We start from the raw sequence: 14,558 nt of genomic DNA on the forward strand, positions 1-14,558 counted from the left end.
GGAAAGAGAGCGGGAAATGTGTTAGCTGTGTGAACCCATGGGGAGTGGGACAGGACAATGCTAACTCTGTTCATGAACTCTGAGGAGTGGGCCTCCACACACACCAGTTCTTGTGGTAGTGCAGCCTGTTGATCATCTGCAGAAACAGAAAACAGCTCAACCAAACAAAACTGAAGTGTTTAATGTTTCCTCCTCGGTAACCGATGTGACAAACTGACAGCCCCATCAGCTTACAGTATGACCCATGGCTCTATAAACTACCAGCCATTTTCTGCCTTAAATAATATAGTTTCTATTTCTGTTTGACAGTCATAAGGAGATGAGTGATTTAATTTTAATCTCAAGTGGGTTGTTTGCTGCTATCAAACACGTCGGGAGTTATCATTTGAAGGGGCTTTTCCATTCGAAGTAACGACCTTACTGATAAAGGTTTCAGTGGATGATAACTTCCCTGGCCACTTTGGCCAACAGATAAGCAAGGAATTTTCCCATTCTTTTAACAGACACTGTCCTCAGGGGACAGTGTCCCCTTCTACAAACCAGCTGTGAAATACAGTATACAGTGTATTTGTTACCGACTTATAAAAATCCTGAGCTAGATACAAAGAAAAATATTATCTGTAAATGTTTAGAAATTGTCATACTGTTTTATAACATGACAGAGATACACAAGTTGTAGTTCTTTAGTAGTTTTGTCAACTACCATTACCTGTTTCAGAAACAGAGAGAACAAACTAATTTTACTGAAGTAATCGCATTTTTTCAGATGTTATACTACACCGTCAGTGCAACAAGTAAACCTTCAGTTTGTGTAAGTGGTAATCACCACAGGAGGTGGTGACAGATGTTCATGACATAAGTCTAGCTTGACAAAACCAACTGGTGACTATCAGTTTAACTTCAGCCTGATGTCTGACTTGCAGTGCAGTAAGGAGCAACTGTTTGTGACTTAATGGACTGTTTCTTTTCAGCTAAGGCTGCAATTTACAGTTATATTTATTATCTATTAATCTGCCAAATACTTTCTCAATTAATCACTCTATCTAAAAAAAAAAAAGTCAGAAAATGGTGAGAAGTGCCCATTATAATTTCCTCAAGTTCAAGGCGATACCTTAAAACAGTCTTTTGTTTTGCAAAACCTAAAGATATTCAGTTTAATATGCAAGACAAAGCAAAGCCTCAAACCTTCACATTGAGAAGACAGAAGCATCACTTTTTTGCACAAACAAAAACCACAATATTCCCCAACAGTGCAATATCTGATAAGATATTGAAAAGAGGACATACAATGTGATCAATCAACGACCTGCGGAGCCGAATCAGACACATCCTAACGCATGTTTTCTTGTTATCAACATCGTTACTAGACCAAGTTTAAAACAGCTGATTCAATCATTTGGTGTGGTGTAGCATCACTGCTGTACTTATAAGGAGAGTGAAAGAAACCATTCATCTCAGATATCTCCTGAACTGATGTGTCGACATACTGCATGGAAACATAGCTGCAGAAGCCACCATCGCTAACAATCTCTAATCTAATTAAAATATTAACACTAACAGAATCAATTTAGCTTATTGATGAAGTGCCACTATGCACTGTTTGTATTTTGTTTCACTTACAAAACAATACAAATATACTGTATAACACAGCACTAGCCACAGCCTTCATGTAGTGTTGCTTTCGTCAATGAAAATTATGACTAAATGACGTCGTCAACGAACCTTTATCGCGTGACGAAAACGAGAATTGACGCAACGAAAATGCTGGTCATGTGACGATGACTATGATTAAATATATAATGCAATATTGTTGACGATAAAAAACGAGACGAAATGTTATAACGTTATTTTGTCTCGTTTAGTTGTGTTATTATTATTATTTTGCAGTATTTCTGTTTCCTGTGTCTTGCTTCAGGGGCCGCATCAGACGCGTCGCACTGCGCAGACACAGGCGACGTCATTTCCTTAACCACCACTCGTGGAATTATTGAGAAGACGACAACAAACAAAGTTAAGTCTGACACAGACAGGGATCAATGGCCGGCCAGCCAGGGTTTGTCATTGGGAGAACTAAAACTAGACTAGACTAAAAAGAGTATGAATTGACTAAAACTAATGAAAACTAAAATGACAGCTTCACACAAAGACTAGACTAAAACTAAATTGAAAACAGGCCGCCAAAAACAACTATACCTTCATGTAATCGTTACAGTAGGGTGTGTTAAGATTGGTTTCTGTCATGAGTTGCACTGATGTGATTTGCTCGGTGGTTTAGATACTGATCACTGGGGCAGTATGGAAAAATGTGAAAATAGCAATCACCACAGGACCTCTTTATTCTTTCCTGCTCCATTTCCTCCAGCAAGATATAAGTAGGACAGTGGCGCATGCTTCTCATTTCAAGACCCCCTTTTAGCACAAACAGCTTTGTGTTATATCTAGAAAACTGCACATAAAAAAGAAAAACATTCTTCACATACCGAGTTATTTGGTAACCCATGCAATTTTATTTTTGTAATTAGTTCTTAGCAGTGTTTTTTTTTTTTTACTCCCAGGAGGTATACGTTTACCCACCAGTGTTTTGAATATTGTAACAATAAGCAAATAAACTCCCTGGCACATTCCTCTAGGGCCACTGAGGACTCGGCCTTGCAAACCTCTTAGAAATGACAGCAGTACGTCTTTCCCACAGAGAAAAACTAAATACTGAAGACCTACAGTTTATGTGTGAGCAGGCTGCTAGGAAATAAACATATACTGAAGGTAAGACCAAAGCCAAGGAAAAGGGACACACACTCAAAAACACAACCAGATACTAGCACAACACAAAAACTGGATTTGCTTACTTTTGAAGCCTTCCAATTTTTCAGCCAGGTCATCTTCATCCCTGTATTTCTGGTCTTCCAGGTATTCCTGAGGGGGAGAGAGGGGAACAAGCAAACTGAAGATGGTCTAAAAAAACAAGTATTACAGGCTTTAAATGAAACTGAAGCCTCTGAGCCAGTTTCTAAACTTTCTTGATAAATACCATTAGTAGTGTAAAAGCCTACTCATGAATTAGAGCATTCAAATTGATCTGGTTGAATCCTGTCAAATGTGTCAAAAACTTCAAATTGAGAGTGATGATTCATAATCTAAGGAAGTTCTTACCAATGGACGGTGTTCATTATGTGGAACACCTCACAAGGGAGTACAGGAAAGGGCCTGTATGGAGCTATTCTAATGAAAATATAATGTCGCAATCTGCCATGAGGGAGTCGTCTTTAAGATTCATGAAAACAAGAATGAGCAAGGGAGACAGAGAGTGAGGTTGTTTTCTGCAGGGACCTCTGAGTGTCTCACAAGCTTGTAATTAAGGGTGATGAAGACAAACACCACAACTTAATGTTTATCAGGGTGCCCCTGACTCAGCTGTGCTGGATCAGTACTGCAGCCTCCACACACAGGAATGTCTTCTCACAGTAACAGTGTACCTTGCAAGTATATTTTAATAAATGCAGTGCCAGTGTTACAGGAAGGGAAATCTCAGTATCTAAGCAATGTTTCATTATGCTGAGGACAAACAGAGAGTACACGTGTACTGTAGCATCCTATATTCTAATATTCATTTCTTATACACAACCCATAACACAAATAAACATTTCTGATAAGGTCCTCTCAATTTGTTGTTTTTTTGTTTTTTTTTTACACATTGCAAAATGTACTAAATCGGACATTTTAATATTTATTTTGAATATCTAACATACACCATGACTAAGAAAGTAATTACAGGAGTGTGGTTCGATTATCTTAAATGTTAAAATGGCTTGTCATAAACACATCCATATGAACAGGTCAGAGGGAAAAGTCCCCCAGCACCGAGAGCTATGTGACAGCAGTCAGCCATTCAACAAGTGCCTTGAGACTGCAGGAGAAAATCAATAAAACGCAACAGCATCGCTACGGTGAACAACAATACATGGCATTTGGGGAATTCCTTATTTCCAACAGCTCAATGCGGCCGCCTTGAACCCTTACAAACAAGGCCAATGCCAAGTCTGTGCGTGCTAATTAATTCAAATTCTCCGAGGTGCCGTTACAAACGCTGGGAGCTGGTAAGTAGAACATGCGTACCTTGTTTATTTCTTCCAGTTTTTGCCTTTGCTGCTCCTTTAATAGTCCAAAGGCTTTCCCTCCTGCAAAAGGAAAATTATATTATTTTAACAGCTAGCTTGTAAATATCGACACAGGCTGAGCTTGGACGGTCGGCCTCGTGATGCGCTATTGTAAAGCCTTTAGCTAGCGACAGACATAAGAGATGCCCGGGAAGACAGACAGGGGCCTCAGCTATCGTTTCATTTATTACGTTACCTTGGATATTGTGACTTGAAGGCATCCCAAAATGTATACGTGATATTTAAATCCAGAAAAAGATAAAATATGCGAGTCTGAATGATACTGCGCCTGTCTACCGTTCCTGGCGCTCCTATGCTCTGTTTGAGCTTGAGCTCAGTCTCGGTGTCAAGATGGACGCAATCAGTAAAAGGATGCTCTGTCAAGCCTTTCAAAATAAACTACGTACGGATGCACAGTTTAAAAACTGTATATGCTATAGTATAGGCCTATATAACGTTTAGGTTTAATACTGGTACTGTCATCAAGAAAAAATATATAGCGGCAACAGACGATTATTTTAATAATTAATTGATCTCTATAAGGGGTGGCTGTGGCTCATGCCTAAATGTCCCTGAGCAAGACACTGAACCCCGAATTGCTCCCGGTGGCTTGACTAGCGCCATTGCATGGCAGCCTGTTGTCATCGGTGTGTGAATGTTGTGTGTGAATGGATGAATGATGTATGATCTTCTGTAAAGCGCTTTGGCCAGTGCAACACACTGAGACTCCTACAGTTTCCCAGAGCACAAGAAGATTATTCCATTAGTCTGTTGAACATTTTAAGCTCTTATTATGAAGGCCGAAATATCCGAATTCCGGTACCATTGCAGTGCAAATACACTATCCTCATCACTGAATGATGCTGTTGGAGTAAACTGTGACGCTCATTACTTGCGCTTACCATCGTGTGGCCCACGAGGAAATTAAACATAATGAGGGCGTTACCCAGACAAAACCGTCAGAGATGGAAGAACAGACAGTAGAAGCCGGTTTCAGTGAATAAAAGTCATTCCACTGTGCAGAAATACATTTAAAAACAATAAAGACATGACAGCCTAATTAGTCATACCCATCCTCCAAAAAAAAAAAAAAAAATGGGACAATGCAAAATTAAATTGGTCTCTTTCAGCCTGCTTTCCAAGCAGTAAATGTTTAGTAAATGCTGTGATATATTGTCATATGCAGCAAATCTTTAATCCATCCTCTTATTGCATGCAATCCATGTTATAGTAAGCTACTTGTCCAAAGTATCAGTCTAATAATTATTTATTTGTCACTTATGTTTGGGTCTGAAATCATTAAGTTGCCAAGTTGCCTCTTAATGTGATGTGTATGTGGTCATGTCATGTCAGTCCCATAAGGACCAATTAATCTTACAGTTTGGGGATGCATATTGTTTTCTGAACAGAACACATTTCCAAACCATTTGATTTTATGAACTACTGTGCCATTTATAATTTTGGCAGATAGAGCCCCAAGAGCTGTTTGAAAATGGAACTCAAAAATACATATAGCCTACATACAAATCCAAACATAATATGGGCCCATAAATAAACCATAGCTGGCAGATTATTAGGTACACCAAGTTATAGAATAATGCAGTCTAATGCAACAGCCCTAATGTTCAATTTTTTTGTACAGATGGGCCAGGTGAGTGTCTAAGCAAACATAACAAACTACACAAAATACATATTTATTTGCTTACCTTTTTCTTTTTCAGTTTATTTATTTATTTGCTAATGGGTTTCTCAGTTTCAGTGTAATTGGGGGTGTCATGTTCATGAACTGATTAATAATGGAGTCATGTAGTCATGAAAGCCTTTTAGTGTTTAACTGTGGGCTATTCTGCAGTGTTTGTCCTTTTCAGAGAAGCTTAACTTGATGCTGCTAATTTACAGCCCAAGTTATTAAGGTAACAATATTTCAAATATTACCATTACCATTCAGGAGCAATATTAGATGTATCAATACCACTATTAAAATTGAGCAGCCTCAGATGCAGAGAGAAGATTTTCTATAAAAGGTTTTGCTACTGTGTGTACACACAGAGAATAATAATCTAGTTGAGGGCACAGCCTATATCACAAATCGACACATTTGAATTTATTTCTTCAGCTGAATAAGGTATAAACAGACCTATGCCATAAAAATGCTGTCCAATCTGAAGTCACGTCTGCTCGTGACTATATACACATTGTTATTCATGTAATGCTTCATTGTATATTCTGTCAGAAAACTAGCACAACGTTGTATATTTTGTCACAGAGTCTGTACAACCAAAGACATTTACACCTCACAAAACATGTTTTGAGTGTTTGATGGAAGAATACTTAAAAATCAGTTTATTGACTTTGCCACAGTAGCTTCAGTTTTATTACAGGAAACAGTTTTCACACTTTATATAGTGATTTACATAAAAATGTCTGCTTGTATTTTTTTAAATAGCCTATCAGCTATACTGCATCTCTGAGACCCTACTCTGGGAGCATTTTACATGCATTAATTCAGTGCTAGATCATAGGGCTGCTTGGTTTTAAATAAATTATGACCTTGGCAAGACCACAGACTGCAACTAAATCAAAGAGTGTGCAAAGCACTTTCAAATAATAATATGTTGCCCTCCCACTGATTTTCAGGCTTTTTTGCTGATATTCAGAAATGGCTGCTCTACAGATTGTAGCACATGTTGCTGACAGATTACCTTGTTGAACAAGTATTTCCATAATATTCTACAGAGTTTTCTTTACTGAAAGAGAAGAACTGATCTAATCGTGAGATCAGCCCAAAGATTTGTCTGAGCTAGCAGCTGAAAAAAGTTGAGGCAAGAAGGTTTAAACAAGTCGGTCCACGTTCTAAATGCTGAACTTAATGTAGTGTCAGAAAATTAGGAACATTTCCTGATGTAGAAATGCTAGATGTAATTGAACCTCTGAGGTTTTCATTTTCACATGCTCACCATTTAAATGCAAAAGGTTCTGAGTCAGTCCAGCTCAGCTGAAAAACTGATAACAAAAGCTTCAGATGGATAAAATTCAAAGTACGTAATATTCAAAGTAATTAGTTTCAGGATAGATTTACCAATATAATTTTAAAGGAAGTGGACCTGTAAGTTATGTTCAAATCCGAGACATACTTGCTACAAAGCATTAATCTATCATGCAGGCCACTGAACAAATAACGTCTATATATGCTGAACAAATTAATGTGCCACATAATCCTTTGCCATTTTTACCTTTTGTCAGAACTGAAATGACATATACAGAAATTAGGCTGTTACACTAGTGAACGTTTTTGTAAATCTGGTATCCTATAGTACAAATAATGTCACATAAGCAGTGGCTTTAACAACCACTTCTTTATCATATCAATAAAGAAAAAAAGAACTGATTATCATATGCCATCCAAAAAGTTTCAAGAAGCAGTCAACATAAGCCACTTCAGTCACTCTTCTTATTCTTTTTGTTTATTTCCTATCCAACAAATCCTATTAAAAGAATGAAACCAACAATGAACTTACCCTACCATATTATGTAATCAGTCATACAATGTATAGCTCAGTCCTCCGTGCTGGCCTCCTTTGCTGTCCAAAAAGAATACAAAGTCTGTCCCCTGCTTCAACTTAGATTTTACCTGCCACAGTTCACAGTGCAGTGCGTATTCTGCCACCGGTGCCTTTCCCACTCTCCTTGTTATTGTTCTTTGAAGGTCCCCTGAGATCCTGAAGTCAACATTGAACATCTGGTGGTTTAAAGTGTCAGAGGTAACTGGAGGTGAGGACTGTGGAGAGTGAAAGAGCTCCAACAGTGTGACGAGGAAGTGAGAAAGTGATGTTTCAGTGGAGCAGATGTACTGGGACCAACAGGCATTTGTGTGTGGAGTAATAAGAACGCTGTTTTGGTGTGGTGCATTCAAATTCTTCAAAGGCTACAGTTAGATGTGATACAAGTTTAGGACCATTGGATGTAATGATCTGACAGTGAAGTGAATGGGCGGAGGTTCGTAGGGCAGGCAGCATGTACAACAGTGGAAATGAGTTTTTATGCACCTGTTCAGAAAGCAATGTTAATTCAGAATCATTGGATGAAAAAGGAGGTTGCAAGTGAATTAGGTCATGGGCTAAAGGGTAATTGCAACTTTGGAGGCTGTTTAAGGTTTCAAAGTAAGAGACCCAGTCTTAGGTGGGCAGAGAAGTGGGATGAATGGCTGCAGGGAAATGAGGTGAGAGAAGATTTCATCAGGATCTAGAAAGTGAGAGGAAGGAATTTAGTGGAGAAAATGAGAAGTGGATAGGAGGGCGGGTGGGGGATTACTACGGAACTATGTATGTTTTCCAAAGTTGTGATGAAGTGAGACAATAGCAGGGTAGCAGAGAAGGAAATGAGGACAGGTTAGTAAAAGGCTACAGCATGCCCTTAAATAAATGCATTTGCTTTGCTTCAAATTGTTTCCATCTGCCAGTGGGTCACTGAAACTTGATACACATTGTTGGGCTAGTTTGTTTATGTATGCTCTAATGATGATAATTGCCAGAAAATTAGCAACAAATTCATATTTTGGTTTTGTATTTTCATTTATTTATAATGATTATGCTGCTGTCATATCCAAACTGTCTAGATTACTTTGTTCTTTGTTTTTGTGCCTTGGTCTTCTTATTAATGTATTGTATTGATAGTCAAACACACCACATGAGGGCAGCATTGATTCACAGTGACGTGGCCTCTCTGACACTGGAGCCAGTATTTTACTGCATGCAATAAAGCCTGTTATTTCAGAGGCAGAGGGTAAAAAGAAGTCAGTTAGAAAAATTATAGCAAATGTTAAATATTTTGGCAATAATTCTAACAAATCAGATCATGGTAACACAAAAAACACAAAATATCCATGAACAATTTAAACCTATTTCAACTGATACTGACTTAAAGATACAATACTCATCTAAGCTTCATCCCTTTATTTATCACTGTTGTCACCCTAATAGAATAATGTGTAGTTAATGTATATGCTGGATGCTGAATACTAAATACCAGGGGGGTAAACGTTCAAATAAAAGTCAGTGATACTAGCATTACCAACCAGAGTTAATCATAAGAATATAAAGGCCAGATAAATCTGTAGTTGTCAGCTAAGAGTCTCCTTAGCATGTAGAATAAGAGACTTAGTCCACTAAGTTTCATACTGAGCCGCTGAGCTTACGTATAAAGATGGATGTAAAAAAAAATATACAGCAAAGCTAATAAAGTCTTGCCTGAATCACAGTCCACATCAAGTCTACCATAATGTGAAAAAACTGAACAGAGGGAACAAACTTTTACATATTAGATTAAATTAGATTCAACTTTACTGTCATTACCCATGTACAAGTACAAGGCAACGAAATACAGTGAAATACATATTACTCTTCTCCCCACTAAACCAGTGCCTGTGATAATATAGACCTATTTATATTTCACATCACACTGTTAAGAAACTCACAAATGTGTGGAAATGAGATTGTAAGTCACATATTTATAACAGTATAAAGATCTGTTGCTTTCAAAGCAATCAAAACTGGTTTGATTTCTCAACAGATATGTCATACATACAAAGCAGATAATTAGTTTTACTCAACATCAACCACATTATTGATAATTAGCATCATAATATTCATTAAATAATTGTCAGCATATTAACAAGAAAGTCTTGCTGTTTTATTGAATTGCAATTAATTGCTAAATAATGACTGATGCACTGCTTAAAAGTGATTATTGTGATTATTAACAGTGTTAATTAACTTTATCTGTGTTTGGATCATGTATTCATTTTACATGATGAAAGCATTAATGTCTTAATCATTCTTATTTATCAAACTGAGCTGGCAATGAGCCAACATGTAGATACTTATCCTCTCCTTTCAGTCCATCCATTTTCTTATCATTCATCCAAGAAAAGGATGATAATGACAACTACAGCATGGCCCTGAAAACCCAGTTTTGTCAGCTACTAAATAATCATTTTTTATTTTGGTCCTACATCATTTATTATGTCTCCATCTCTGCCTCAGAGAACTAATTCTTCTGCCTCTTTGACAGGATTTCCCATATGGGAAATGTCTTTGTGGGTGTTCTCCACACATGGGCATGGAAGCATCACCAAATATTTCACACATACACGGCAATTGTCAGCTTATCAGACACTTAATGAACATGTTGATAAATGAGGATCAGTGTGGAGAAGCAGCAGCTGGACCCTGAGGTCTTCCTTATTGTATATGAATGCATCCTTCACACTATCAAGCACAATGAAATCAGCTACCCTCTGGATGAATCCCATTTTATCTCTTGGTCACTTCACAGAGCTTGTGGCTCTTGGTGAGTGTCATCCTTAATACTGACCTGTAAATTGAGAGTTTTGCTTTGTTCCTCACCTCTCTGAACACCACCACAGTCCCATACAAAGTCTGTATTACTGCAGTTGATACCTTAAACTGAGGTCAGTCTTGTGATCCTTCTTACCATCACTTTTGAATAAGCAACCTTTTTGTTCAGTCGCTTCTCGAATTGCAACCTTATCTTAGTGGAGCAGGTGTGTGCAAGTGACTTTGGGAGCAATGTTTTCAGGAACATGAACCCCTATTAACAACAACTGAGGCAAAGTGCTATCAGATGTGGGGTCGGTAAAGAGAACTGTGCCCACAGTAAACACAACATTTCCAGAGCCAGGCTGGAGAACTGCGCTCCTACTAAGGCTAATCAGTTAATTCTACACCATTGTAGACACATTTACCTGTATTGTCCTTAATTGTGAGTCATACTCAGATGTACATTAAGTAGTTGTCCAGTTTGTGACCTTGACTCTACACTCTTTGCTAATGTTACCAATGTAATGTGCCATCCAAGAGAGGGCTGGCATAATCTACATCAGTACAACAGCCAAGTTGACCTTCTATTTGCTTGTATAAATTTGCTCTTAGAAAGCACAGCATATAAAGCACAGAATACAATGACTACCTAGTGCATTATAAACAGAAAACCAGCACCGACAGTAAAGCCCTAAGGCTTGTTTTTATTGCAGTTCTTTCAAAGATTGCATATGTGTAAATGCATCTTTGTGTGCTCTGTAAGAATTTGAAATGAAAAAACTTTGACATGGTTTTGTACCAATATGAACAGCTAAAAACTAGGAATGTGTCCCAAAAATATAAACTGTCTTGGTCAAATTATTTGGTGGATTTCAAAGTTTTCACAGAAAAACTTCACAGAAGAGATATAGAAAAATATAAGTTAGTCACTTTCCATGTGACTGTGCTTCTGAATAGATCACTTACTGTACAGTAACAGGGGATGAGTGAGGATGGATCCTTTGTGGATCATATTTAGCAGATGATGACAGCAGGCAACAAAGCCACATGACTGGATAGGAGCATTTGTATCTGCTGAAAAGGACATATGCTGGACATAAGTGCAGACAGACACAGGGTCAGTCTCTTTTTTCCTGGGTGAATAATCTCCTTCCTTTCTAGTCTCTTGCTAGTTCTGAAAGCCTAGCTAAGTGGGTAGTGTCAGCGTCCAGGTGGCAGGGCTATACTTTCACTGTGTGAAGGTTGAGTGCATGTAGGGATTAGTGGGAAGTGTTTGAAGTGGGCATTACCCTTGTATTCACCTTGTGTATCTTTTCTTCATTTGCCTGGTGTTCCAAAGCAGCTGGAGAGCACAGGCCAAGTCAAAACCATTCATTCTGGTACCTTATTTGAACTAACAGGTCCTTATTCACAGAGAACAATTGCGACAAACATACCTGTTAACTGTAAAACACATAATGAACCAGTTGGGCTTTTGTCTTTTTCAAACCAGCTCAGTATGGTCTGTTTTTCACAAAACAGAGTTACTGAAGCTACACAAGTCCCCCTGACAGCAATATTCCAGCTAATAAACAGTAGATAACATAAAGTGCACTTACCTGTCTTGGAGAAAAACAACTCTGTCTCAGTTTTCATTCCTTCTGTTTCTCTTAGGTTTCTTCCTCTAAAATTCTAAAGCCTTTGTTTTTCATGACAATTTTGTTCATTCTTGCCAATTTGCAAGGCATACTGGAGATAACTGGGGACTCAGAAGTCAGTGCTGTTGTATCATTGTTTTGCATTGCATACATGTCCTTGGGATGGTTTGCTGTAAAGGTGGTGGGAATTTTACAACCCTGAAAAATGCACTGGACATAATAATGACATTAGATGATTTATTCGGCTGAAATAACCACCCCAGGGTGTCCAGTGGATTTTTTTCTGTTCTGCAATTTTGGCTGTGTTCTCAGAACCAAAAGTATCTGCATGGGTATATATCAGTGGTTGTAACTGGGAGAAGAATTGTGTATTAACCCTTAAACAAAAGATAACACTGGACAAATTCCAGACATGGCCCAGCCTGCAGCACAGCACTGACTCATGTCCTCTCCTCAGGGTGTCTAATGACTTGCTGATGTCTGTGGTTTCCCGTAATTGTGCTGTTTTATTGTGTGACCTCTCTTGCCTCTTTTGACACTTGGCAATATACTTTTCTCATGCAGTGCCACAAGCATGTGTCATGGTTTGCCTCCTATTTATATGGCAAATAACTTTCTGTTAGAACTGGAAACTTTTCTCATTCCTTTGTTTATGTCCTGTGGAGCAATGCATGGCTTCATCTTAGAACAGAGTTTAGTTTATATGATCCTGCTGGGTTCAATTTTTCAGAACTTTTTTATGACTCAGTTTGTTATTCATCTTGAATGTCAAAAGGCTTTGTTGCCTCAAAAAGAGCGAGACAGAGTCATTGTACTACACCTCACCTCTGTCCTCACATGGACATAGTCAAATCTAGGTGCCATGTTTGGTTTAATCTTAACATGTGACAAAACAAATGAACACCAGTTTCTACCTACCGCAAAAAATAAATGGATCTTGATTAGAGATCTGGAGGATGTTGTAAATACCTCGATTTCATCCCAACTGACTAGGGCCTTATCTTTAATATAGGCTCACTCACTTACAGTCAAGATTGTGTTAATATTTAATTTTAAATCACTACATGGTATGGCACCACTTCACATATCTGACATCCTCGCCCTATACTCCTCCACCAGAACAATTACATTTTTTAAAACATTCTCACCAACAGCGGTGTCATACAAGTTTAATCATGATTTACTAGCATTAGAGGAGCGTATACTGTATGGAAAAATATGGAATATGTTGCACATTTTGGTGTTATGTTCAGTATCCTCTTTAGGGGGATAAAAAACTGATTGGGTTGCATTACTTTTTTAACTTAATGGTATTTGCTATTGTAAATTAGGAAAATATAAGCTTTATATTTTAGAAGACAGTTTTTCTTAAAATAACACAATTTATCTGACTTTAAATTCCCATGTCTCTTCATGTTTACATTACTATTCCTCTTAATAACTTTTACAAAAGAATACATTGCATCTTAACAATGGCGACAGTAAATAAAGAATATCATTTGAAAGCACATCAGAATTCAGAGAGAGACTAGAGCCATCTGGGTGGCCCAACTATAAATATGATACTATGCAAAAAGTAAAGTTAAAAATACATGACAGCCCAACAAGTACATAAGCATCATTCTGCTGAACTACAGACCAGAGACTGGCTCACCCACGCTGGATCATACACAGGATACTTAGTGACTGCTCACATTTATATGTAAACACATACATATATCAAATTGCACAAACTGTAATGAAATATCATCTGATGCAAAACAGTTTTTCCTTTCCTTCCTTCAGTGACAGTGCTCAGCCATTCAGTACATGCACACCTGGTTTCAATCATTAGTCATCATCGCAGAGATGATCAGTTTAAACAGATCATTATTCTGCATAACACAATTAAATCTACCTCCAAAAAATGTTCTGTTGTATGTTTGACAGCTAATATTACTAAGTAAAAACCAAGATTAATTATTTTATACCAAACTGATAATGTTGGGTAACGGGGTGAAAAGAGAAGGAAGTGGCTCTCTCACAGCAGTTAGTCTATAATCTTTGAGGTTATTAATATCTTTAGACGAGACACATTAGACACCCTGCAACCTACAAACGAATGAGTGCATGCTTAAACTATATATATGATGAATGTTTTAATTAGCCTACAGCTATGAGTCATCCTCCCCCAGCAGGTGCCTGTGGTGTTAAGACACCTTTAAATTTATTTTAGAGCACAGAAACTCCAACAGAGCGGGTTGAACCATGACTATAAAAAGTTGTGTCACCTATAACTTCAAGACACTATCACACAAGCACATCTTATTACAAGTATTTGCATGACTGCTTTTACAAAAGAGAGAAGTCCTTTTCTTTTACATTTGGTGAAGTAACCCTACAAAGCTAAAAGTTAATTCTATTTAAACTGATTAAAAGAAAGGAGCTTG

General features: G+C 37.8%; 1 protein-coding gene across 1 annotated transcript in view; it reads right to left on the reverse strand.

The window, feature by feature from the left end:
* aif1l (allograft inflammatory factor 1-like) overlaps positions 1-4,528 on the reverse strand; it is a 10,342-nt gene extending 5,814 nt beyond the window's left edge. The window contains exons 1-3 of the mRNA XM_020619480.1: positions 4,351-4,528; positions 4,114-4,175; positions 2,847-2,913 (exon numbers count right to left, since the gene is read on the reverse strand). Of these exons, the coding sequence (XP_020475136.1) occupies positions 2,847-2,913; positions 4,114-4,175; positions 4,351-4,375 (154 nt within the window). The 5' untranslated portion in view covers positions 4,376-4,528. The remainder of the gene's footprint in view (positions 1-2,846; positions 2,914-4,113; positions 4,176-4,350) is intronic.
* Positions 4,529-14,558: the final 10,030 nt, after the last annotated feature.

The sequence above is a fragment of the Monopterus albus genome, unplaced genomic scaffold, assembly GCF_001952655.1.
Source record: "Monopterus albus unplaced genomic scaffold, M_albus_1.0 scaffold221.1, whole genome shotgun sequence".
Taxonomy (NCBI): domain Eukaryota; kingdom Metazoa; phylum Chordata; class Actinopteri; order Synbranchiformes; family Synbranchidae; genus Monopterus; species Monopterus albus.